The sequence below is a fragment of the Phoenix dactylifera genome, unplaced genomic scaffold (assembly GCF_009389715.1).
Source record: "Phoenix dactylifera cultivar Barhee BC4 unplaced genomic scaffold, palm_55x_up_171113_PBpolish2nd_filt_p 001059F, whole genome shotgun sequence".
Taxonomy (NCBI): domain Eukaryota; kingdom Viridiplantae; phylum Streptophyta; class Magnoliopsida; order Arecales; family Arecaceae; genus Phoenix; species Phoenix dactylifera.
The window spans coordinates 61751-86700 of NW_024068408.1; the positions used below are offsets into that span (position 1 = coordinate 61751).

Genomic DNA, 24950 nt, shown 5'->3' on the forward strand with positions numbered 1-24950 from the left:
CATTTTTTTGAAATAATTCAGTTGAAATAGTAATTGCAGTTTACAGGTAGAGAACACCAGAATTCCCCGGACCAAGAAGATGACACCGTGCTTAAGGTCGAGGAATACCTAGCAGTAGTGCAGTACGCAGGTTGCTATTCTGTTTAAGAACACCATCATTCATCCAAGCCAGATGTAGTGAGCAATATAGCACTTTAAAACGCATGGTATGAATTTTGGGACGCCTTGAGACCCTGCAAGAAGGCTTACATCGCCTCCGGCTGGTTGATGGAAGTATTCATTATAGCAGATTCTCTGTACTTATATTGCCGGTGCACGGTGAAAGATCACATTGATTAACTCTGCTTAAATCCATGGTGGAAATAATAATTGAATTGAGAATGAATGAACTATTAGTTGAATTCTGTCGAATTTCTATGAGAGACCTGCAAAGCAGAGCAAAACATTTCATACATCTCCAAAAAAGTCCTATTCACTTGTGATCTTGTGAGTTGCGGTTAGCATGCTAGTTTTGCACTTGAATTGACCTTTTGTGCCTGAATCTCATGAAACTAGTTTCAGAAGAACTTTAAATCATACATGCAGCAAACGAATATGCCCATAAGCTTTTGAGCTTGTTCATTTAGCTCCTTGAATCAGCTCATCAGCTTTGTGATAATATACGCACAAATATACATAAGGCAACCAGCAAGCAAACTGGCTAATACTGTAGCACAAAACAACAAAACCTCCAGTCTGGAACCATCCTTATGACAAGATACCACAGCTCCAGTTGAAAGGGCCATATTATAGAAGATCCAGAGAAGAATTTCCATGAACATATGATTGATTCATCCCTATTAATATCATGCATCCACCCTCATAGATTTATCCGTAGACTAGTACTTGCATTCAAACCTGTTAGCATCAAGATCATTAGCAAACTATCTGAGCTGAAATTCAAGGTGCATGAAATGAGACGGTAGAGGTTTTAAATCAAGGTGCATGAAATTCAAGGTGCATGAAATTTTTGAACATGTCAATGGGCACTTAATGAGGTTGGAATGAAACAGAGATGGCAGGACAGTAGGGAGTAGACACTGACCTGTCCAGGTATGAAGTCATTGAGGATGATAGGAAGTCCCCTGATCAATGCCTCAGCAATTGTACCAGGCCCTGCCTACAAACACGAGAGCACATTGAAGCCATCTGAAAAAAAACTCCTTAGCAGACTGATCTGGACATCTAGGAAACCATGGTACCTTTGTTATGATACAATCACAAGCACCCATCCATTTCTCCATCTGGGTCTCAAATCCTCTAATCTGACAACAAAGGCAATATTGAACAGCTCTCAACAAACAAAAGCTTAAAATGTACCAACAATGCAGGCTTGTTAATTATTATCTCAGACCAGCTACACCACCTTCACAGGGACCCTCCACTTAATTGACTGCAATGTGGAACTCAGTATCTGGTTGCGGCCGCATACGGCAACAATCTGCCCTATAGGTTTGCCGAGCTCTTCATCAAACAGGGCTTCTCCTAAAGCCATTGCAGTCTTCTTGACTGGATATTAAACTATCCAGGAAGCACCTGCAATCACCAAGAAAGAGGATTAGGTATCAGAAAAAGAAAGAGGAGCGATTAGGTCATAATATGTACCTGAAAGGATGAGAATGATGCAGAATATCAAACAGATGCCGAGTAGTATACCATCCATCCCCGGCTTGCTGAAGCAGCTGCAAAATATGTACAGCAACATATTTTGCACAAAGCCTGATCAGCTCCTCAGCTAGTGGCATTAGAAGGGCAGTGCCGGAGAAATCTGCTAACTGAACAGGATTGTACAGCAACATACATCTAAAAGATAGCGTTAGATATTTTTCCAGTTGTCTTAATCATTGGTCATAAAAAGAAGGAAGAGAATAGATAGTAGGCCAGGAAAGAGGAATCTCTACAGGAGCAAAACCTTTGCTATTGAAGTTAAAAAAAAGAACCAGAAAATATGAGTGAAAAAATTGAAAATATGTGGCTACAAGGGAGTAGATTCAAAACCTTTAAAAATGTAATAAACCCTAATCCCAGCATACAATCCCCAATCTTGAACAAACAAAATAGAAGATATGAAATTTGGGTTCTCACAACCTGAGCAACCATCAATGCAAGATCCCCACCCCAATCTTCCAAAGGTCTCAAAATTGTATTAACTGTGGGGGAGACAAAGAACAAATAATCTGAAGAAATTAATTATAGTAAAGACATTAGAAAAACCATGAAAAAGCTGAATCTTTGAACAGAAACAAAAAGGAATTTCAAAGCAAAGAAGGGGAGAAAGAGGCTCAGATTCACCACTTAATCCAGCATTGAGTTAGCATTCAAGTCTCTGAAACTACAAGCCTAAGCGGCTGCATAAGTTGCCTGTAGAATGGTAGCAGCAGAACTTCCAAGATTGCCTTAGCCATTTCTACTTCGCAATGCAGCAAGACCCTTGCCTAGGAATCATCACAGTCCTCTTCATATAAACCTAAAACAGGTGCCGCTTGCCCAATCTGGGGAACAAAAAATGAAGAAGAAAAGAAAAGAAAGAAAGAGAAAAATATGCTAAGGAGGAAGAAGAAGATGGCTGGGGTGCGGGCGGCGGCGAGGGCGCGGAGGCAGGGGAGGGCCTCGGCGATGCCGCCAGAGCAGTGCTCCATGTCGACGACCACGTAGTCGTAGCCGGCGAGGCCGGCGATCTCGGCGAGGGTCGGGGAGGAGCGCAGGAGGAAGAGGCCGTAGAGGGTCTCGCCGGCGACGAGGCGGGACTTGAGGATCCGCGGTTCGGGGGAGAGAGGGGCGAAGTCGGGATCCAAGGAGGCGGCGAAGAGGCGGGCGAAGACATCATCGCCGGAGCACCTGCTTCTTGAATCCGGAGGGGGTTAGGGAGGGGGGTTGATGATGATGAGAAGGCACCGTTGATGGGTTAGAGAGAGAGAGAAGACGAGGAGGGCGAGAGAGATGTGGGTAATACTACTAGTTAAATAGAGAGAGGAGGGCGGTGGCCGGGAAATCGGAAACCCGGAGAGAGGAGGGAGGAGGGAGGAGGGAGGAGGGATGGTCGGGTTGGGATGTAGGTGCGGTGGCTTCCGACGATGCCTTTTAGCGTCGTCTTAGGTTCGACGCTGCACCGACGCTAATAAGCGTCGTCTTTTGCCGACGCTTTTTACAAGCGTCGGTAAATTTTGACAATAGACCGAAACTTGCCGACGCTTGTAAAAAGCGTCGGCAAAAATGCGTCGGTAAAACCGACTTTTTCTGTAGTGTCATGACTATCACTGCCAGGTTGCTACTTCAAATACTAAAGTTTTCTCCTCTCAGCATTCTACCAGTCACCCTTTGGTCAACTCCTTATCCTATAAACATTTATCCCCACTTCATAAAGCTTTCACCCTTTCACTTTCCCTTACAAAGGAACCACGTTCATATGAAGAAGCTGTGGCACATGAACATTGGCGTGATGCTATGAAAACAGAGCTGAATGCATTGGAAGAAAATGGCACTTGGACTGTCACTAAATTACCACCAGGAAAGAAAGCAGTGGGATGCAAATATGTTTACAAAGTTAAACTCACTTCCACTGGTGCCATTGACAGATATAAAGCATGCTTAGTTGCAAAAGGATATACTCAAAGGGAGGGGCTAGAATATCAAGAAACTTTCAGCCCGGTTGCCAAAATCAGCACAGTCCGGGTCTTCCTTGCTTTAGCAGCCATTCATGGATGGTCTCTGTATCAAATGGATGTGCACAATGCTTTTCTTCATGGGAATTTGAATGAAGAAATTTATATGGAATTGCCGCCAGGTTATCAGCTGAAGGGGGAGTCTCAACCGAGTACCAAGATGGTTTGCAAACTACAAATCTTTGTATGGACTCAAACAGGCTTCACGGCAATGGTATTCCAAATTCTCATCCTCCCTTACTGCTTTTGGTTTCCAACAATCTACATCAGATTACTCTCTTTTTACCAAACATGATGGAAATAATTTTATTGCACTCTTGGTCTATGTGGATGACATTATCGTGGGAGGTAACAGTATAGCTTCCATTGATTCCGTTAAGATGTACTTACAATCTCAGTTCAAAATGAAGGATCTTGGACCTCTGAAATATTTCCTGGGACTTGAGATTGCAAGAACATCTAATGGAATTCATTTATGCCAAAGGAAGTACACACTTGAAATATTGGAGGATGCAGGAATGCTCGGTTGTAAGGCTGTTCATACACCAATAGAACTGAATCACAAATTATGTCATACATCTCAAGATATGTTACAAAATGCTATGAGTTACAGAAGATTAATTGGAAGATTAATCTATCTTATGATCAGTAGGCCGGACATTACCTATACGGTTAATGTATTGAGCCAGTTCATGGATAAGCCATCACAGACACATCTAAAGGTACCTCATCGGGTCCTAAGATATCTCAAAGGTACCATAGGCCAAGGAATATTCTTCTCCTCCAAATCAGATGTACACTTGAAGGCTTACAGTGATTCGGATTGGGCAGCTTGTCCTGAAACCAGACGATCCATCACAGGTTATTGCATTTTCATTGGCGATTCCTTAATAAGTTGGAGATCTACGAAGCAACCCACGGTATCTAGATCCTCAGCAGAAGCTGAATACCGAGCCTTAGCCAACACAAGTTGTGAGATAATTTGGTTGAAGAAACTGTTAAAGGATTTCAACGAGATGCACACTCGATCAGCTCTTCTGTTCTGCGATAATCAGTCGGCAATCCACCTTACCAAGAGTCCCATCTTTCATGAAAGAACAAAACATATTGAATTGGATTGCCACTTTGTTAGAGAAAGAGTGCTAAAAGGGATGATTTTTCCACTACATGTCTCCACAAAGATTCAGCTGGCTGATATATTTACAAAGGCTCTACCGGCTGACAGACTGAATTTCTTGTCGTCCAAGATGGGTACTATGAACATCTATGCCCATCTTGAGGGGGAGTCTCAAAATTCTGGATAGTATAGCATTCTCCCATATGCTGCTACAGTAAGCAACAGAGTATCATGGCACGCCTGTGGCAAACTTGAAATTACCCACAAGTTGGCAACGGCTACTCTCTTTTGAAATCCTTCTGTTTAGCTGTTTCGATTCTCTGTCAGGATTAGTTATTTGATTCCTATTCCCTTTTTTGATACGGCTGTAAACCTATATATATGAGAGTGTATCCATTGTAAAGAAATAACAAGGAGAATCATTCATTCTTTAATCTGAAGACTCATCCTTCCCAGGTCTCCTTCTTCCTCATTTTCTCACACAAACCATGGCTTTCTTCGGCCAAAAATCTAAAAAAAGTCAAGCAAAAAAACTCAAAGAGGAGAGCAATTCTATTCTAAGGGACGAGTAGTGCAGAACAATGTCAGAGGCCATGAAGGAATTCATCTGTCTATTGTGTGTAAAATCTGTAACTAATGGTGGCATGGTGTTCTCAAGTGCTTCAATTGATTTATCAATGCATTTTAAGCAAATATCTTTCCACATGCTCAGGTAGCAATGACAATGTCAGACGACAGGGGTGCCGAGCGGTTCGCAGATACAGACCCGTGTATGACTGGTGATGCTGGTAAGCTTCATAACTTGCAGCCATATACAGGAGCTGACAATGTGATGGTAGGAAATGGTGACGCTATACAAATTTCACATGTCGGAGACGCTATTCTAGATCTCGGAGGATCTCTCAGTCCCTATATTCAAAAGATGTTTTGCTAGTTCCTAACATGAAGAAAAAGCTACTGCAGTTGGACAATAACGAAACAAAAAGAAAAAAAGGAAAAAAAAAGAACAAGAATATCTAATATTTAGGTGGTTTCGATTTATTACCCGACATCTATAAGCAGAAATGATGCAAAAATTTTTACTATAGAAAATTGGAAATTACAAAATACAAGATTTCCTCTCAAACTCTAGCTTTTAATATATATAGTAAGTTGATTTTTTAGAACACTCAATTGCTCTCATTTTTTAGAATTACAGAATATATATATATATATATATATAGTAAGTCGATTATATAGGACTTACTTCGCTCGTTTCACTCACTTCGCTTTGGGAAAAAGGTTCTTTTTTGTCTCTTTAGAGCTTGTAAAATCAAGATATGCTTAACAATATCCTTACAATATTATATCTTTTTAGTAATTGTTTTGTTTAAAGGAAAGAAGAACATGCATGGTGATAACAATAGGCACCCCACAAGGTGATCTTTATGGATTGTTCATACCAAGTAGACTCTCTACAAGGTCTTTTCTTTGAAATAGATTTTAGTGGTGGTCAAAGATGTTGGGCATCAAATATTGAGGCATCAACAATGGTTTATTGTTCATTTCCTTCATAATAAAGGTTTTCATATGGACCAAAAACCAATCTATTTGTTCTAGCTATCAAATTGGTAGATCTATTAAACTTCCTTTTTATGCTTCCAATCATGTTAGCACTGAACTGTTCAATAAAATTCATTGTGATTTCTGAGGTTTGGATCCAATCGACTTTGTTCAGAATTTTCAATATTATGTTGCTTTTGTGGATAATTACACTCAGTATACCTAGTTGTTTCCAATATGCAAGAAATTTGGAAATTTCAATAGTTATCTTGACACTGAAAATATGTTGCAAGGCAATTTAACAGGAGAATTCATATCATTCAATATAATAGAGTGGGAAAGTTTACATCCTTGGATTTTATAACTCATATTTGCAACCAGGTCACGCATCTTATTTCCTGTCCTAACACAAAGGAATAGAATAAGGTTATTGAAAGAAAACATCTCCATATCCTGGAATTGGGATCATTTTGCCATATAAAAGTGGTGTACCAATGAGATTCTAGGTAGATAGTTTTCTCGCATCTGCATTTCTTATCAATTCAAAATTACTATACATGCACTCTCTTTATCATCTTCTATTTGTTGAAATAGTTTTGGTTATAGGTGCTTCCTTCATCTTCGAGACTATGCTGCTAATAAGTTGGATCCAAGATCTTTTCCTTGTGTTTTTTTAGGATACAGCAATCAGTATGAGAGATACAGGTGTAATCATTCACCTACTAGTAGAGTATGCATCACAAGGCATGTGGTGTTTGAAAATAATACATTTCCGTACCTCAAAACCAATTCACTCTATGCCACAATTTAGAAGCACTGAATTTTTCAGAGTTTAATGAGTGGATTAATCCATCAACCCACCAATAGACTGCAGATTCATCCAAACCGAGCCTCATTGATAGCCTCTACTTTGCCCCTTTGATTGCACCTCAAATCTGTACTCCAACAGCAAGTTGAAACTCTGTTCAAGCAATCCATAACAGTGCAAAACAACCAGTAATTCCTATAGCTCCATCTTTTACCCAGGAGCTTGAAGCATTCTACCTTATGATGCTCCTTCTTTCACCTCTTCTGCAGAACAACATTTTCTTCTTCCCACACCTTCCTCACAACCCACTTCCTATGTTTTAGTTCACACAATGGTACCCTCTTCTTCTTTGCCACACCAATTATGCTCCATTTTCCTTATTTCACAAGGATGAATATCACTGGTCTAATTAGAGGCTATGTATCTCAGTTTGTTATTTATTAATAAATAAAAATAGGTTCTACACCCTACTTTTATCAATCTTTCTACTATTTCGAAATTTTTCTATGAGATTCAAGTTGAGTGGGTTGAAAAAATAACTTTCTTTTCCTCGATTGCATCATCTCTACTTTTCATTCTCTTTTCCCTTCAACCAAGTCGAAGGGCCGGATTTTTTGAAACCTTCTCTCCTGACATCAAGCTAGGTAACATTCGGGCAGTCCTTACTCTAGCTACTTTATTGTTCGTGGTGGCACATTCGCTAACTTGATGTTAAAAAAACATGTTTCTTCCTGTTTATTTAACTACTTATCTCTTTGGAGCAGTCCACTAGCTTTGTTGACTTTAATAAATCCTCTTATATGTGAAAGTTTCATCACTCATTGTATGGCCGAACTTAATTCGAATGCCTTACTTTGTTTACTCTCTCCAAGGGATTCTTCTACAGTATAGTTGATCCATTGCTATTCCTTTGCCACTATTTTCAGGGCATTTTTGTGCTGCTTCTCTATATTGATAATTTGTAGAAAGAAATTGGAATTATGAAAAAAATTCTCTCTCAACCTACTTTGGTATGGAGGTATGTGCATTTTTTGGTAGCATATGTGTATAATTATTTACAATAATAATAAATACACGGATGAAAATATACGATAATAGATCCTAAGAATTGTGCTAATTTAACTTTGAATCTCAAGAATTAGCATCTAGAAATATGCTTTTGTAATATCCCTTGATAAGTGGCTGCGTGATCTGGAGTGCAACAGTTGGAAATGTTGAGAGGAAAGCCCCTTCGTAAAAATATTAGCTAGTTGATCGAAGGAAGAGATGAACTGAACATGAAGTTGATGATGAGCCATGTTCTTGAACAAAGTAGAAATTAATTTCTATATGCTTAGTCTGAGCCTTGCAAGTTGGAGGGGCAATGAGATATATAGCTAATATATTAACACCATAATATTGACAGGCAAGGAAGGATAATGCCACATTGGTATGTCTTTTATATTGAAACTCAGTACTAGAATGTGCAATTATCCACTACTTTTTAACACTCTACGAAATGAGATTGGATTCTAGGAAGGATAATGCCACATTGGTATGTCCTTTATATTCAAACTCAGTACTAGAATGTGCAATTATCCACTACTTTTTAGCACTCTAAGAAATGTGATTGGATCCCAGAAAAATGCTAAAGCCACTAATAAAGCGACGCTCATCAAGATTATTGTTTTAATTGGCATCTAAATAAGCATGAAGAGTAAGAGAGAAATTTTTGGTCAAACAAAGACCATAAACAAGGGCGTGTTTCAGATACTAAATGATTCATTTAATTGCAAGCTGGTGCAAGGTATGGGCCACTGTATAAACTAGTATACTTGGCTGATAGCAAGAGCAATATTTGGATGTGCGAGTGTTAAGTACTAAAGTGCACTCACCACACCGCAAATAAGGACAATTGGGAACCCATAGACATATGAGTGGAAACAAGTTTTTGCATCATCTATTTTGGCCTTAATAAAGAGGTCAAATATATACTTGAACTACAATAGATGAACCCCCTGAAGAAGTGGGATTGGTTTCAATGCTAAGAAAATAATTAAGAGAGCCTAGGTCTTTCATAGCAAATTTAGATTGAAGAGGTGCTATAAGAGCATCTAATAGGAGTATGTAATCATTGGTATGCTTAATAAATAGAGAGGCATCAACTTTAGTCCCAACAAAATCAAGAGATTGCAAAGAATAACTCAGGCATTGATGATGCCCTCCTGTTGAAAACAAACTGTATTAAACATAATTAGGATGATCCAAATAAGTGAAACTAGGAGGCTTCAACATGTAGACAGTCTTAGTGAGATTACCATGAAGAAATATATTTTTAATATATCACGCCCCAGACCCGGATCTGTGACACGGCCGTGCTATTGCCGACTACTGCCCATAATAGCACGCAGCCTCGTACATGGTTAACAGGTAGTCAAAAGCAGTCAAACTTGCATATATCAAAATATGTGCATTACAACATCCTGGTTGATATAAGGTACAGAGCTTCTACACAGTTTAAATTGGGCTTAAATTGGGCCTGATTCATATTCAATTGGGTCAGCTGGAATTAACTCAACTTAATTGGGTTCGGACCCAAATCAATTTGGGCTTAATTCGGTTCGGATTTGACCCAATTTGTAGTTTGGGCTCGTCCAAACGTAGCCCAATTTAATTGGGCTCGGGTTCAGGTTCAATTGGGTTCAGATCCCTCATCCGGGTTCACCCAAATAGATTGGGCCCAGTTTAATTGGGTTTACTTAACCCATTTCGATTTTTAGACTTAACGGGTTGCGGGTTTAGATTCGGATTCGACCCGTGAACCCGTTATCAGAATTTTCCCCCCTTCCAGAGGCTTCCGCCTCTTCATCTCCCATGCCTCCCTCTCTCCTCCGGCTCTCTCTCTCTCTCTCTCTCTTCTCTCCTTCGTTCTCACTGGAAGGCTTGGGTGTTTCGGCCGATTTCTCGGCCTTCTTCTTCTCCTCCGGCCGAATCCACGGCCTCTTCCTCCTTCCAACCCCTCCCACTCCTCTCTCTCTCTCTCTCTCTCTCTTTCTTTCTTCTTTGTTTTTGCCGAAACCCTAGCTTCCGGTCCGCCGAAACCCTCTGTCTCCTCCCCTTCTTCTCCTGCAGGCGATCTGGGAGACGAGGCTCCCCCCCGATCCACCGACCGAGGCGGAGTTTCCCCCCGGAGCGCTGGCGGAAGGAAGGTCGGCCCCTTCCTCTTCTCCGAAGTGATGCTGAAGAAGAGGAGGAGCGCCAAAAGGTAGGGTCGTGGCTGGATCTCCTTCGGGAGGTCTCCCCCTGCTCCGACCACGGCGAGGTAAAGCCGCAGTCCGAGGATGAAGCCTCTACGGTCCGGTGAGTCCTTTTTTTTCATTTTCTTTTCTTCCTTTCTTTTTTCTTTTCTTTTCTTTGGTCCTACCCTCCGGCACCACCACCTCTTGCTGGAGAAGAGGCGGTGGTCCGACTGGAGTTGGCGGCCTTGTGGCCGTGTCTGTTGCCAGCTCGGCCAGACCCGGTGGCCCGGGGCTGCCCCCCGAGCCCTAGGCTAGCAGCCGAGGCTGCGGTGCTCCATTCATCCACAGGCCGAGCCCGGTTGGGCTCGGCCCAAGTGGTCGTCGGGCCCGGGCTTGGGCCGCGGCCGTTCTCAGGCCGGCCCGCGGCCTGTGAGTCCGGCCCGACTCGTGGCCTGTGGGCCTTTCTCCCTCCCCTGTGCCGGTTTCCTCCCCTCTGTTTCATTGTTAAAACAGAGGGGAGAACACCCCACAGAGGGCTTTCTCCACCCCTGTTAAAATCCTAAACCCAGTGTTCCTTACGTTGGTCGGTTTGCAGTTGGGCAGTGACTCTTAGGTGGTACCTCCCTCCTCTCCTAGAGTTCAGGGTTTCTTCCACCTTCGGCTCTAGGGCTTCGGCTCTCTAGCTTAGTGTTCTAGGGGCCAGGGAATAGAGGGTCCATTACTTTGGGTTACCGGCTGAGGCTTAAATACTTTTGTTTGAGGGATGAGACCCCTCCTGAGAGGTCCCATCCTCTCCTTCCCCTTTGCTCCGGGGGCTTCCAGCTGCCCCCCTTGTCTTAGGCCTGCCGAAATCAGCTGCCAGCAAGGGTGCGAGGTGGCGGCCCCAGGTTTTGCATGGCTGGGGGTCCCTTAGTAAGGTCCCATCTTCCCCTGCCCTCTAGCTCCGGGAGCTTCCAGCTGCCCCCCCTTCCTCTGCCATTGAGCGTGGTCTTGCCACCGGGGTGCGAGGTGGCCCTCCCTCTACCGGCCAGCTATGGCCCTGTCACTTTTCTTCTCAGCATGAGGTGGCAACCCACGGTTGCAACCCTATCAGTACTGCCCATACAGTAAAATCGGGATGTACCTGCATAGGAGAGAGACGTGAAAGACGTCGTGTACGCCTGATAGCTCCGGAGGTAAGGCCAGCTTGTAGGCGACCCTGCCTCCTTTGGCAAGAACCTCGAATAGGCCGATGTAGTGGGGATTCAACTTGCCGTGCCGTCCAAATCGGGTAACACCCTTTGAAGGAGAAATTTTTAGGAAGACAAAGTTTCCCTCCAAAAATTCCAATTCCCTCATTCCTTTGTCAGCCCATCATTTCTGTCTGTCCTGAGCAGCCTGTAGTTTTCGCATTATCAGAAGTACTTTATCTCTAGTATTCTCAACCAATTCAGGACCCAATAATTTTCACTCTCCAACATCATCCCAATGCAGAGGGAATCGACATTTTCTTCCATATAGAGCTTCATACGGTGCCATTTGGATGCTGGAATGGTAACTGTTGTTGTAGGCAAACTCTACCAGAAGTGTGTGGTCGTCCCAGCCTCCACCTAGGTCCATGGTACAAGCTCTCAGCAAGTCTTCTAGAGTCCGGATTGTTCGTTCTGACTGACCGTCGGTCTGGAGGTGATATGCTGTACTAAGCCTCAATTCGGTACCCATAGCTCTCTGAAAGCTTCCCCAGAATCTGGATACAAATCGGGGATCGCGATCAGATATAATGCTCACTGTCACTCCATGTAGGCGCACAATCTCATCAATATATATTTGGGCCAGCCTGTCTAATGAGGTTCCAACCCTAAAGAGTAGGAAGTGAGCTGACTTTGTGAGGCGGTCAACAATCACCCATACTGCATCATTTCTTTTTACTGTTCTTGGGAGTCTGGTAATAAAATCCATAGTAATATGCTCCCATTTCCATTCTGGAATTTCTAATGGTTCTAGTAATCTCGCCGGCCTCTGGTGTTCTGCTTTTATCAGCTGACAGGTCATGCATCGGGCAACATATTCAGCTATTTCTCTTTTCATACCTTTCCACCAGTAATGCTCTCGGAGGTCCCTGTACATCTTGGTACTGCCGGGGTGGATGGAGAAACGAGATTGGTGGGATTCTCTTAGGATCTCCTTTTTCAATTCAGTATCAACTGGAACATATAATCGATGACCGAACCTCAGGGTACCATCTGAGTGAATCTAGAGTTCAGGTCGTAACCCTTTTTCTACTTCATCCCTGAGTTGACCTGTGCGTGCATCAGACTGCTAGGTGATCTTTATTCTCTCAATCAATGTTGGTTGTATTCTCAGAGTGGCCAACAGATTTCTTGTAGTTTGTGCAACCACTTCAACCTGCAGCTTATCAAGATCCTCCTGAATCTGCGGTTGGGCGGTGAGTAGTGCAGCTGAACTCACCGCTGACTTCCTACTCAGAGCATCGGCCACCATGTTGGCTTTGCCTGGGTGGTATTTAATACTCAAATCATAGTCCTTCAGAAGTTCCAACCATCTTCTTTGCCGCATATTCAATTCTTTATGGATAAATATATATTTTAAACTCTTATGGTCAGTGTATACCTCACAGTGTTCTCCATATAGATAGTGCCTCCAAATCTTCAGGGCAAAGACCACTGCAGCCAACTCCAAGTTGTGAGTGATCGGTTCTTTTCAATTTCAAAAATAAACCACGCAATAGCACGTATCCTGTAGGATAGTGATTACGGGTGTCGGTCCACAGAAATTGGAGAATAAGTTATTTTTCCTAATTAAATAATTACTTCAAAGGGCATAAGCTAGAGTAAATGATAAAAACTAAGAATTAATATGGATGTAATAGTATGAATTATCTATGGAGAGAGGTGTTTAGGGCTAGATTCCACCGATAGATTTATATCCGTGACGCTTTCAATGATTGAGTTGTATGTGAGACTTGATTGCTTCCGACTACAAGCCAAAGCAATCACAAAAGAAAATTATAACTAATTTCCACCATAAATCATCTAAGTCTAGCACAAACCATCTACTCTAACGATAAGCATGACCTGTCTAACCTAGCATGATGCATCTGATCATTAAATCATTAAACATGAAATCGATGGCACATGAATATCTTCTCCAAACCACAGGTGTTGGATTTGATGAAATAGATCAATTTATGTAAAATATTTCATGCAAGATAAATGATTCACATAAATTGGATAAATCGTAAGATCAATTAATAAATTCTTCATCATGCAACAATCTTACAATACAAACTCAAATCAATAAAAATGAAACGAATACTCCTCTATGGCTTCATCAAACCCCTAAACCGAGATTTAGCTGCTCATGATGCTCGGCGACTTTGATCAGCTTGCTAAGATACTCCACGCCATCCGCCTCAAGTTCTTCCTTCTTTTTCTTTTTTTTTTCTTTCTTTACTAACTCATCCGCTCACAGCATCCTTCTTTTTTTATTCTCCCTTCTTGGCACCATAACAGAGCATGCTCTGTTCTTTCTTTCTTCTCCCCCGTCCTCCCCTCTCGGCTCTCTTCTTCTACCCTTTATATAGATCTCTCCCTGGCAATGAATCCAAGGGGAACGGACGCATGATCCTTGGGCGGAATGCGCATCAACGGCTGGATCATGGGAGCTGGTCGTGGAAGAGTGGTCGGTCGAAGATGAATACGGATGGGCGAAGGGGTTGAATACATGTCCCGATTTGGATGCATGATCCTTGGCTTGATGCGGGAGGCTGAATCACCGGCTGCTGGGATGCAGGGGATACGCTGGGAGGAGCCAATCGGAGGATCGATGGGAATCCGGAAGAGGAAGAGGCGGAACGCCATTTCTATGATTCGGCAGCTGGTGGCTGGTGTGGATCCGTGGATGGAATCATGCTTCATTGCTTTCCTTCTTTGGACCATTGGCTGCTGGGAGGTGAATCCGGAGGAGTTGCTCGCTGGTGTGCTCGTTGGATGCGGCTGGAATGGGTTGATGGCGCTGGTGCACTACGTGGATCACGGAGGAAGAAATGGATCACGAGTTCTCGGTGGAGGCCGGATCGCAGGAAGATGAGATTGGCTCCGATGCATCACGGGCGGAAAAAAGGCCGGCGGATCTGGTCGCAGGATCGTCGGGAGGTCGCCGTGGAAGGTGGACGGCCGCGGGATCTGCGGGAGGGGAAGAAGATAAACAGTGGAATGCATTTTTAGTTTTTTTTTTTTATAACACTGTTCATATGAACAGTGTTTTCACGGAACACTGTTCATATGAACAGTGATTTCAGTAATTTTCGGAAAAAATTCTTTTCTTGCTGTATTTTGACGTGAAAATGGGCATATGTAGATTTAAATTAAAGGTCTCCCCTGTTTTGCTTAATTTGGAAATGTGATGCGGAGATGGAAATTTATAAACCGTTGAATTGCTTGGGTGCATGCATGTCAGTTGGGCATTGGGCTCGAACCCAGTGTTATTGAACTGAAACGTGCTGGCTGGTACGCTTGGAAGGCGAGGACATGTGAATTATTTACTTCTTATCATATTTTAAATTTATTTCAAAGATTGTTCTATTTTATGGTAAAATAAGTGGTTATCCATTTAAGAACATTGATAAGTGCTGGAAAAAGAATATTAAATTATAGATTATTCAGCACTTATCATACCCCCAAACCTATATTTTGCTAGTCCTCGAGCAAAATAAAATTAGAAAAAACTCTAACTCACTTTCGCAGGCATCGCGATTGTATTTACCATATGCAACAAGGCTTTAAACCCCTAGGTTACCCTAGTGGACGAGTTATAGTCTCGTGAGAGTTTTCAGTGAAGATACCCACAAACTTCAATAAATCATTTATTATTATTGTTATTTTTATTATTATTATTATTATTTATTTTTTTAGATCGATTGATCTATGAAGTGAAAATGAATTCCAAATGCATACTAGTAAAGAATTTTGTGGAGTGATTGATTAAAACCTTATTTGATTTTGATGAGCTCAAAGCATTTGAGTATATCTCTTGTTTACTAATGAATTCAATTAAGTATTTCAGTGAAAATCTTGTCTAAGTGTCTCTAGAGTTAGTTCATAATATTTTGGATAAGTTAAGAAGTCAGCCTGAACCAAAGTCTGAGACTCGAGTCGATTCCAGAGTATCACGAGTCGACTCCAAGCGTATCAAGTTCACTGGCACGGGCTCGAGTCGACTCCGGATAAGTACGAGTCGACTCCGACTTAGAACAGACAGACGAACAGAAAGCATCAACTCTGTTGCCCAGAGATGGTCACCCAAGAGGGGGGTGAATTGGGTGTTTTAAAAGCTTTTGACTAATTAAAAATAAAACACACGAATATATGCACTAAAGTAAAAAAGGAGGAATAAGAAAGGTCAATCGCAAACACAAGGTTTTATAGTGGTTCGGAGCTTCCACTGCTCCTACATCCACTCTCCAAATCACCTTTGGGAATTTCCACTATAATCCAAGATTACAGTACGGTAGTTTTGCGAGTTCACTACCCAACTCGTTGTTTTACACCGGGCTCACAACAAACCCTAAAACCCCCAATTTCACTTAGGCTTGGGACGCCTTTCCCTTGTTCCAAGTCCCTTGACTGGAACAAGCACCACAATGAAAGAGTTTACAAAGGAAAAGTAAAGCTCTAAAAAGCAAATATGACAATTATGAACAATAGAACCCGGAAGAATCCTTTTGCCGTTGGAAGCGTGAGAAATGTTGATTCTTCCGATGTGGACCGCGTAGGGTTGAGTGTGAGCTTTGAATCCCGAGCGTACGAGAGAGGTTGAGCTTGAAATCACTTGGGAAGCTTGAAAACACTTGATTTCTTCACTTGAATGCACTCACTCCCTTGAACTTTTCTTTCTTACTTTTCTCTTGAATGATCTAGCTTTGGGTTGGTGAAGAGTTGTTGAGAAGCACTTAAAAGGTCCCTTTTATAGCCCAAAAAAGCAAATATAGCCGTTAGAGACAAAGTAAAAAGGATTTGAAATTCAAACCAAACCTGAAAAGCTGTCAGTCGCGTCCCAGGCGCTCCGGGGACGTCTCCGCTTCAACGAGAGACGTCTCGGCTACAAGATTTTACTTTTTACGTTGTCTGGGGTCGACTCGGCACTTTAAGGGGACGTCTCGGCTTGTTTGTACTTTTTGAATGGGGACGACTCCGCTGCTTTGGGGACGACTCCGCTTCTTTATCTCTGAAAAACATGTCCTCTGAAATTTCCTGAGAGAGTCGACTCCGCTCCTTCAGGGGACGTCTCGGCTTGTTTGCACTTTATGCATGGGGATGACTCCGCTGTCTCAGGGTCGACTCCGCTTCCTTATCACCGAAAAAACCATTCTCTGAAAAACCCTGAGAGAGCCGTCTCCGCTATCTTGGGGACGACTCGGGAAGTCTCCTTTTTACTTGCGGGGACGACTCCGCGTACAGTGGGGACGTCTCGCGCATATCTCTTGAAAATTGCCTTTCTGCCGCCACTGAGAGAGTCGACTCCGCTAGCGCGGGGACGACTCGGCAGGTGCCGGGGACGTCTCCAAGTGTCCCAGTTCTTCCTGTTTGTGCCAGAGACGTCTCTGAAACTATCCGGAGACGTCTCGGCTGTCCCTGATCTGTTTTCTTTAACTCAAAATATTCTTCAATAAATTCATAAAAATTATGGAAACTTGCCTAGACATTTCTTAACAATATTCTCAATTAATCACATGAATTCCTCAATTAAATTGTTAAGATAAATGGAATTATACTCTAGTGTTTTGTATTCATCAAAATCCATTAGGGGGTCAACAATCTCCCCCTTTTTGATGATGACAAAATACTGAGTATATGCAAAAATTTGAAGTTTAAACATATACACAGTATTTGATCAGATGTACAAGTATAATATTTTGATTAGAGCTAGATACAGTGTGCATAATTGCATGGGATTGAACTTTATAGCTCTTAAGCAATTTTAGCATATCAACTAAATTTGAATCAAGTTAAAATGAAATATTGATGCTGAATTTGAATCAAGTCAATATTCTTCAATTTTATCTTTTCTAAATCAACTTTGGAGTATGATTATAAATTTTGCATTCCATATTCGATATCCATATTGGTTCTTTCTATATATCTACTCCCCCTTTCAATTATATCTACTCCCCCTTTCAATATCTCCATATTCAATATCTACTCCCCCTTTTTGTCATCAACAATGAAGGGGACAAATTATCATTAGGTGCTTAAAACTCAATTCATAGTATATTATAATTAACCACTCAAGGATATTCAAGTTATCTTTATTAAAGAGTTCAGCATTCATTTTACTCCCCCTTTGATATTCAGGTTGTGCTCCCCCTGTTTCATATGCTTTGATAAGTTGTGCCAAATTTGAATACATAATGTATGTTATGAGATTCTTATGACACATCAAGAGGCACATTCATATTTACATATACAGAGTTGGAAATGTACACAGGGTTGCAAAAGAAATTGTATGTCATTCATATGTCATTGTAAATCTTCGAAGTCAGTACATAGTCAAAAGAAGAAATCATTACAAGTATTGATTTCTAATACAAAAAGTGTTTCAAAACGGCCTAGGATTTACAAAAAGAAGAGCCTGCAAAATGTCCCTCATCGGCGACGTTGCTCATGGGCCCTACCAGCTGTATTTTGTTCATAAACCTTACAAGCTGCATCTATGAATGCATTGATGGAATCCATGAGGGTCTTAAATTGATCTCCTTGTGACTTGTGGAAACCTGCCACAAGTGCTTCAAACTCTATGGTTGCCATTTCAATTCTTCCTCTGAGTTGGGCAACCAAGGTGCCCACGTTGCCATCTGGTTTTGTCAGCTCTTTGAGACTCTTGGAAATGCTCCTCAAGCTGTCCTTGAGCTCTATTGATCTGATGGTTTGGGTGGCACCCACACCCATTATTTCTTGTGTTGTAGCTTCAATTTGACTTCTAATATCCTTCATCTCTTGTAGAAGCCCTTCATGTGAAGCTCTGATGGGGGCCAACTCTGTAGAGATCATGGATCTCATCTCCTCCCTCATCTGCTGGCAAATGGCAGATGCTAAGGTGCGTATCTGATCCTCTGACAGGAAGGAGGGCCCACTAACTGGAGGAGGTGGTGGCATGGATGTGGAAGGTTCAGCTGAGCTGGAGGGTATATCAGGGATATCCAAGTGGCTAGGTGGAGGAGAGTGATGGTCAGACTCATGATGTGGGTTCTCGGGCTCTAGGATTTGGGCTTTTCTCTTTGGTACCTTCACCCACGACCCATCTATCTTATGAAATTCCATTCTTCTCATTGTGCCCTCATTATAATAGTCGGTGTTTCTCAAGGGCTTTGCAGGTTCATTTGTTGGAATGGAAACTTTGAAGTGTTTGAAAACTAAGGTAAAGATCATGCCGTAGGGTAAACTAAACCTAGAATACCTATGACATAGGGCAATATAGTTTAGCATAAGTCTAGGGAGGTTTAGGGGTATCCCTAGTAGGATATGGTGCATTATAACTAAATCTCGCTCCGAAACAAAATCGAAGCGACCGGTTTTGGGAAATAGGACCCGGTTGACAATACTTAAAAGAAGTCTCATCTCTGCATTTAGGTCCTGAAAATTGACAACATCAAGAGGGCCGCAGTCCTCTCTTCCTAAAAGTAGATTTAGGGCTGATTCCCTTTGGGGATGTGAGGTTGGAGCCTCACCGTCCTTAGGGATTTGTAAGACAGTGGATAGGACATCTTCATTGACTTCTACTAATGTCCCTCGGACATATGCAGTGTACCCTATGTCCCCTAAGGCCATATTGCTAAAAAGTTCTCTAACTAGGCCGGGGTAGGTCGAGGTATTGAGGGTACAAAAGTGCTCCCACCCTTGGGCTCGGAGTCTCTCTCCAATAGAGAACCCCTCATGATCTAAAAATGAGAAATCTATGTACCTTCCGGTCGTGACTGTGCGATTTGCACAGGAAATAGTCGTGGTTGGCGGAGCAACCGGAGGAGACGGCGCGGAGGGTTCTTCCCGCCGTTCCTCACCGTCGGCCGCTGCCCTAGGTCGCCTTCCACGGGTCGTCCTAGCCTTCTTTGGTGCCATGGATGCTAGGGTTTGTGATGGAGAGCAAACGGAGGCTAGGGTTTGAGGTGGAGAGCAAATGGAGGCTAGGGTTTTTTGTTTTGGTCGGGGATGAAGGAGAAAGCTCGGGTCGGCTCGAGCTATTTCGACCTATTTTAAAAGCCCTCATTCGGTCCCCGAGACGTCTCCGCGACTAAGGCGAGACGTCTCCCCTGGGGGGACGTCTCTGCGATTTGCCAGAGACGTCTCCGGCACTGAAAAATTTCAGACTAAATTCTATCTTCTCCCAATTTTTGTTTAATCACCCTAATCAACATGATCTCTTTTGATAAACTTAGAGTGAATTTGTTTGTGATCCTCCCCCTTAATGATACATCCTATAATAATTTGATAATAATTTTTGAATTATTAATATTGAAATGAGGAATGTTTGACCAAATTTCGAATACCTATGAAATAGGCTCTGAAAATATCTCCATGAAGAGTCCAAGGGAGGGTAACCATCCTCCGGAAAGTCAAACAGTTCGTCATTTAGCTTACATGAATTCATGTTTTCACTTATGTTTACCTTGAGGTTGATTACTAGTTTGCGCAGCAAAACAATGCAATACAAGTTCAATTCATTTGCTAGGATCATACAAGCTCAAAGCATTCCTTAAGAAGTTGAATCTTTCTTTACAAAGGGGCTTTGTAAAGATATCAGCCAATTGATTTTCAGTACATACATATTCAATCATCACATCATTTTTCAGCACATGATCCCTAATAAAGTGATGCCTAATCTCTATATGCTTTGACTTAGAGTGTTGGACAGAATTTTTTGTTAAATTAATTGCACTTGTATTATCACATTTAATTGGTATATTGTCCATTTTGATACCGAAATCTTCAAGTTGTTGCTTAATCCAAAGAACTTGGGCACAACAGCTTCCAGCTCCAATGTACTCAGCCTCAGCTGTGGACAAGGCAACTGAATTTTGTTTCTTGCTAAACCAAGAAACCAAATTGCCACCCAAGAATTGACATGTGCCACTTGTGCTTTTTCTGTCGAGTTTGCACCCAGCAAAATCAGCATCGGAATAAGCAATTAAATTTATGTCAGATTGTTTAGAATACCATAAGCCTACATTAGATGTCCCTACTAGATATCTAAAAATTCTCTTAACAGCTTGCAAGTGTGATTCCTTAGGACATGCTTGGTATCTAGCACACATACAAACACTGAATAATATATCTGGTCTACTAGCAGTAAGGTAAAGTAGAGAGCCTATCATACCTCTGTACAATTTGCAGTCTATACTTTTACCTTTTTCATCTTTGTCAAGCTTGCAACTTGAGCCCATGGGTGTGCTGATTTCCTTTGCATCCTTCATCTTGAATTTTTCCAACATTTCCTTGATGTATTTGGACTGACTGATGAAGATGCCCTCCTCTGATTGTTTTATTTGTAGCCCAAGGAAGAAGTTGAGCTCACCCATCATGCTCATTTCAAATTCTCCCTGCATAAGCTTGGCAAACTCTTGACAAAGACTGTCATTAGTAGCACCAAAAATTATATCATCCACATAAATTTGTACAAGCAATAAGTCATTTCCTTTTCTTTTAATAAAGAGGGTTTTGTCTACATTTCCTCTCTTAAATTTGTTTTCAATTAGGAAATTACTTAATCTTTCATACCATGCCCTAGGGGCTTGCTTAAGGCCATACAATGCTTTATGCAATTTATACACATAATCTGGATGTAAGTGATTTTCAAAACCTGGAGGTTGTCCTACATAAACTTCCTCCATTATAAAACCATTTAAAAATGCACTTTTTACATCCATTTGATAGAGTTTAAAATCCATGAAGCATGCATATGCTAAAAGTAGTCTAATAGCCTCTAACATAGCAACAGGAGCAAAAGTTTCATCAAAATCTATTCCTTCCTCCTGATTATATCCTTTGGCCACTAGCCTAGCTTTGTTTCTTATTACTATTCCATCTTCATCTAGTTTATTTCTATACACCCACTTGGTGCCTATGATTGAAACATTAGGGGGTCTTTTCATTAGAGTCCAAACTTCATTTCTTTCGAATTGGTTTAATTCCTCTTGCATAGCATTCATCCAATTATCATCTTTTTCAGCTTCTTCTAGTGATTTAGGCTCTATTTGTGAAACGAAAGCAAGATAATTATTAGTGTTTCTTAAAGAGGATCTAGTTCTTATACCTTGTGAAGGATCACCAAGGATTAGATCCTTTGGATGACCATGTGCATACCTCCATTCTTTGGGAAGATCTTGATTTCTTGATGGAGGTTGATCTTCTTCATCTCGCTGATTTGTATCTTCTTTGATCTCATCCTCATGTTGTTTGTCTTGAGTGGAGAGTTCCTTCATTTGGTCTTCAAGTATACCTACATCACCATCTTCTTCTTTTCTAGAAGAATCTCCATTAGTTTCATCAAAAACAACATGAATGGATTCTTCAACAACGAGAGTTCTCTTGTTGAAGACCCTGTATGCTCTACTAGATGAGGAATAACCTAAGAAGATCCCCTCATCTGATTTAGCACTAAATTTACTTAGATTGTTCTTTCCATTGTTCAAAATAAAGCATCGACAACCGAAAACATGAAAATAACTTATATTAGGTTTCTTACTTTTTATCAACTCATAAGGTGTTTTCTTTAAGATGGATCTAACTAAAGCACGATTTAAGATATAACATGAAGTATTTATTGCTTCAGCCCAAAAATACTTTGGTAGATCCGATTCGCACAACATGGTACGAGCCATATCTGCTAGTGTGCGATTCTTCCTTTCTACCACCCCATTTTGTTGGGGTGTCCTAGGTGCCGAGAAGTTGTGATTGATACCATTTTCTTCACAAAATTTTTCAAAATACTGATTTTCAAACTCGGTACCATGATCACTCCTAATTGCTTTTAGTTTAAGATTGAGTTCATTTGAAACCCTATTATGAAACTTGATAAAAGCGGGAAAGGACTCATCTTTGTGTGCAAGAAATGAAACCCATGTAAAACGTGAAAAATCATCAACAATTACAAGACCAAATTTCTTACCCCCTAGACTAGCAGTTCTAGTGGGTCCAAACAAATCCATGTGAATTAGTTCTAAGGGTTTTGATGTTGAGGCTATGTTCTTAGACTTGAAAGAACTTCTTGTTTGTTTCCCTAATTGACATGCAGCACAAATTTTATTCTTTTCAAAGTCTATTTTTGGTAGTCCTTTGACTAGATCCTTTGTAATTAATTTTGAGATTAAATCCATGCTAGCATGCCCTAATCTACGATGCCATAACCAACTAGTCTCATTGACTTTGGGATTCATGGCTACAAGACATTGGCCATCCTTCATGGTGAGATCATCAAGATCTACCATGTAAACATTTCCATGCCTATGTCCTGTGAGTATGATCTCATTATCAATTGGACTACTAATTATGCATAGTGATGATTCAAATGATACTTTAAATCCCTTGTCACAAAATTGACTTATACTTAATAAATTATGTTTTAGTCCATTGACTAACAATACATTATCAATAAATGAGGAGGGTGATATGGAGATTTTACCAACACCAATGATTTGACCTTTAGCATTGTCTCCGAATGTGACTACTCCTCCTTCTTTTGATTCCAAGGTGACGAAGAGACTCTTGTCACCGGTCATATGCCTTGAGCAACCACTATCAAGATACCACATTCTCTTTTTGTTTCCGGCTGCAAGGCATACCTGCAAAATGATCATGTGAAGCTCTTAGGTACCCAAGTTTTCTTGGGTCCTTCGTGGTTAGTGTGGTTGGTTCCCTTAGGCACCCATACTTTAGTTATGTTTTTAGCTTTCACAAATGTACTCTTGTTAGTTTGGATCTTTCTTTGAATACAAGAGTAGGCTTTATGTCCATTCTTCCCACAATGAAAGCATGTAGGTTTTTCAGTTTTTACATTTTTTGCTTTTACAAAGAAATTCTTTAGGTATTTTTGTTGTGTGTTAGTTTTATATCCTAATCCGGCTTTATTGAAAACAGCTCTTTGATTTGAAAGAATAAGATTTAATTTTTCAGAGCTTTGTGCGAATTTTTCAACAATTGGTTTGTACTTATGTACCTCATTCTTAAGATTCAAATTTTCTTTAACTAGTTCTTCCTTATCTTTTTTAAGGGATTCAACATTTTGTGCAAGTGAGGTATTATTATCGAGTAGGGATTTTACTTTTAGATTTAATTCCTTAATTAGTGTTTTTGCCTTTTCATTTTCAATGCTAAGTTTTGAATTTTTGATTTCTAGGTTAGTAGTGTTAATATTTTTAACGCTCTCCTTTTCAATTAATAGGTTTTCAAAATCTTCCTTTAGTTTTTGATTGGAGGCTTTTAACTCTTTATTCTTTGCTCCTAACATACTACAATCACCCATAAGTTCTTGAAAAGCTTCATATAATTCTTCTAAAGTAAAATTTATAGTTGGGTTTTGACATACCTCGTCGTCTTCGAACGCCATGAAGCACAAATTGGCGGTCTCTTCCTTCTCTTCCTCGGAGGATGATGTGTCACTATCATCCCATGTTGCCTTCAATGCCTTCTTCTTCTCCTTTCCAAAATACTTCTTTTGTTGAGGGCATTTGGAACGAACGTGTCCCGGTCTCTTGCAATCATAGCATATGATTGGATCTCTTTCTTTTTCTTTTTCTTTTTCCCAATCATTTCTCCCTCCAAATTTCTTTCTTGGGAAAGGTTTCTTTCTTCTCATGAATTTCTTAAACTTCCTTACTATCAAACCCAAGTCCTCATCTTAGCTTTCTTCTTCACTCTCACTACTCTCTTCTTCACACACACTTGAGGTAGCCTTGAGTGCGATTGTCCTTTTCTTCGGCAACTCTTCTTCATGTTGCTTCATTGTGAGCTCATGCGTCATCAATGAGCCCAGTAGTTGTTCTAATCCCAAAGTGTTGAGGTCTTTGGCTTCTACGATCGCCGTGACCTTTGCTTCCCATGCTTTCGGCAAAGACCTGAGAATTTTACTCACAAGTTCTGGGTTAGTATAAGATTTACCCAAACTCTTTAGACCATTAATTATATCGGTAAAGCGAGTAAACATGCATGTGATGGTTTCATTGGGTTCCATCTTAAACAACTCATACTTGTGAACTAGAATGTTCACTTTAGACTCTTTGACTTGATTTGTACCCTCGTGGGTAACTTCAAGCCTATCCCATATTTCCTTAGCGGAAGTACATGTAGAGACTCTATTGAACTCCTTTACATCTAGAGAACAAAATAATGAGTTCATGGCTCTAGAATTAAGTTGAGCCATCCTATCATCATTCTCATCCCAATCCTCCTCAGGTTTGGGAACTCGAATGCCATTAACCATGTGTGATGGTTCTTGTGGTCCCTTGACTATAACCCTCCACAAGGCATAGTCTTGTGCTTGAATGAAGATTCTCATTCTAGTCTTCCAATAGGTAT

At 41.1% G+C, this 24950-nt stretch overlaps 1 protein-coding gene across 6 annotated transcripts; it reads right to left on the minus strand.

The window, feature by feature from the left end:
* Window positions 1-528: 528 nt before the first annotated feature.
* LOC120107884 (probable monogalactosyldiacylglycerol synthase 3, chloroplastic) lies at window positions 529-3068 on the minus strand. Of its 6 annotated transcripts, none has more exons than XR_005509490.1 (6): window positions 2332-3068; window positions 1645-1814; window positions 1406-1575; window positions 1242-1304; window positions 1085-1159; window positions 529-897 (listed from the first exon to the last, which is right to left on the minus strand). XR_005509490.1 is itself a non-coding variant. In XM_039121399.1 (5 exons), exons 2-5 carry the CDS (start codon window positions 1532-1534, stop codon window positions 892-894), a joined length of 273 nt encoding a protein of 90 aa, XP_038977327.1. In that variant the 5' UTR covers window positions 1535-1575; window positions 1696-3068; the 3' UTR covers window positions 529-891. The 6 variants fall into 6 exon arrangements, 3 of the variants coding, with proteins under 3 accessions (XP_038977327.1, XP_038977325.1, XP_038977326.1); XR_005509489.1 differs by having other exon boundaries at window positions 1645-2189; XR_005509491.1 differs by having other exon boundaries at window positions 1394-1575; window positions 1645-3068.
* Window positions 3069-24950: the final 21882 nt, after the last annotated feature.

Coding starts and splice junctions, on each gene's coding strand:
- LOC120107884 (XM_039121399.1), bottom strand. CDS start 1,534: ATGGCTTTAGGAGAAGCCCTGTTTGATGAAGAGCTCGGCAAACCTATA. Junction 1,305..1,405: donor AGTGGAGGGTCCCTGTGAAG/GTGGTGTAGCTG, acceptor CTTTGTTGTCAG/ATTAGAGGATTTGAGACCCA. Junction 1,160..1,241: donor GTGATTGTATCATAACAAAG/GTACCATGGTTT, acceptor TCGTGTTTGTAG/GCAGGGCCTGGTACAATTGC.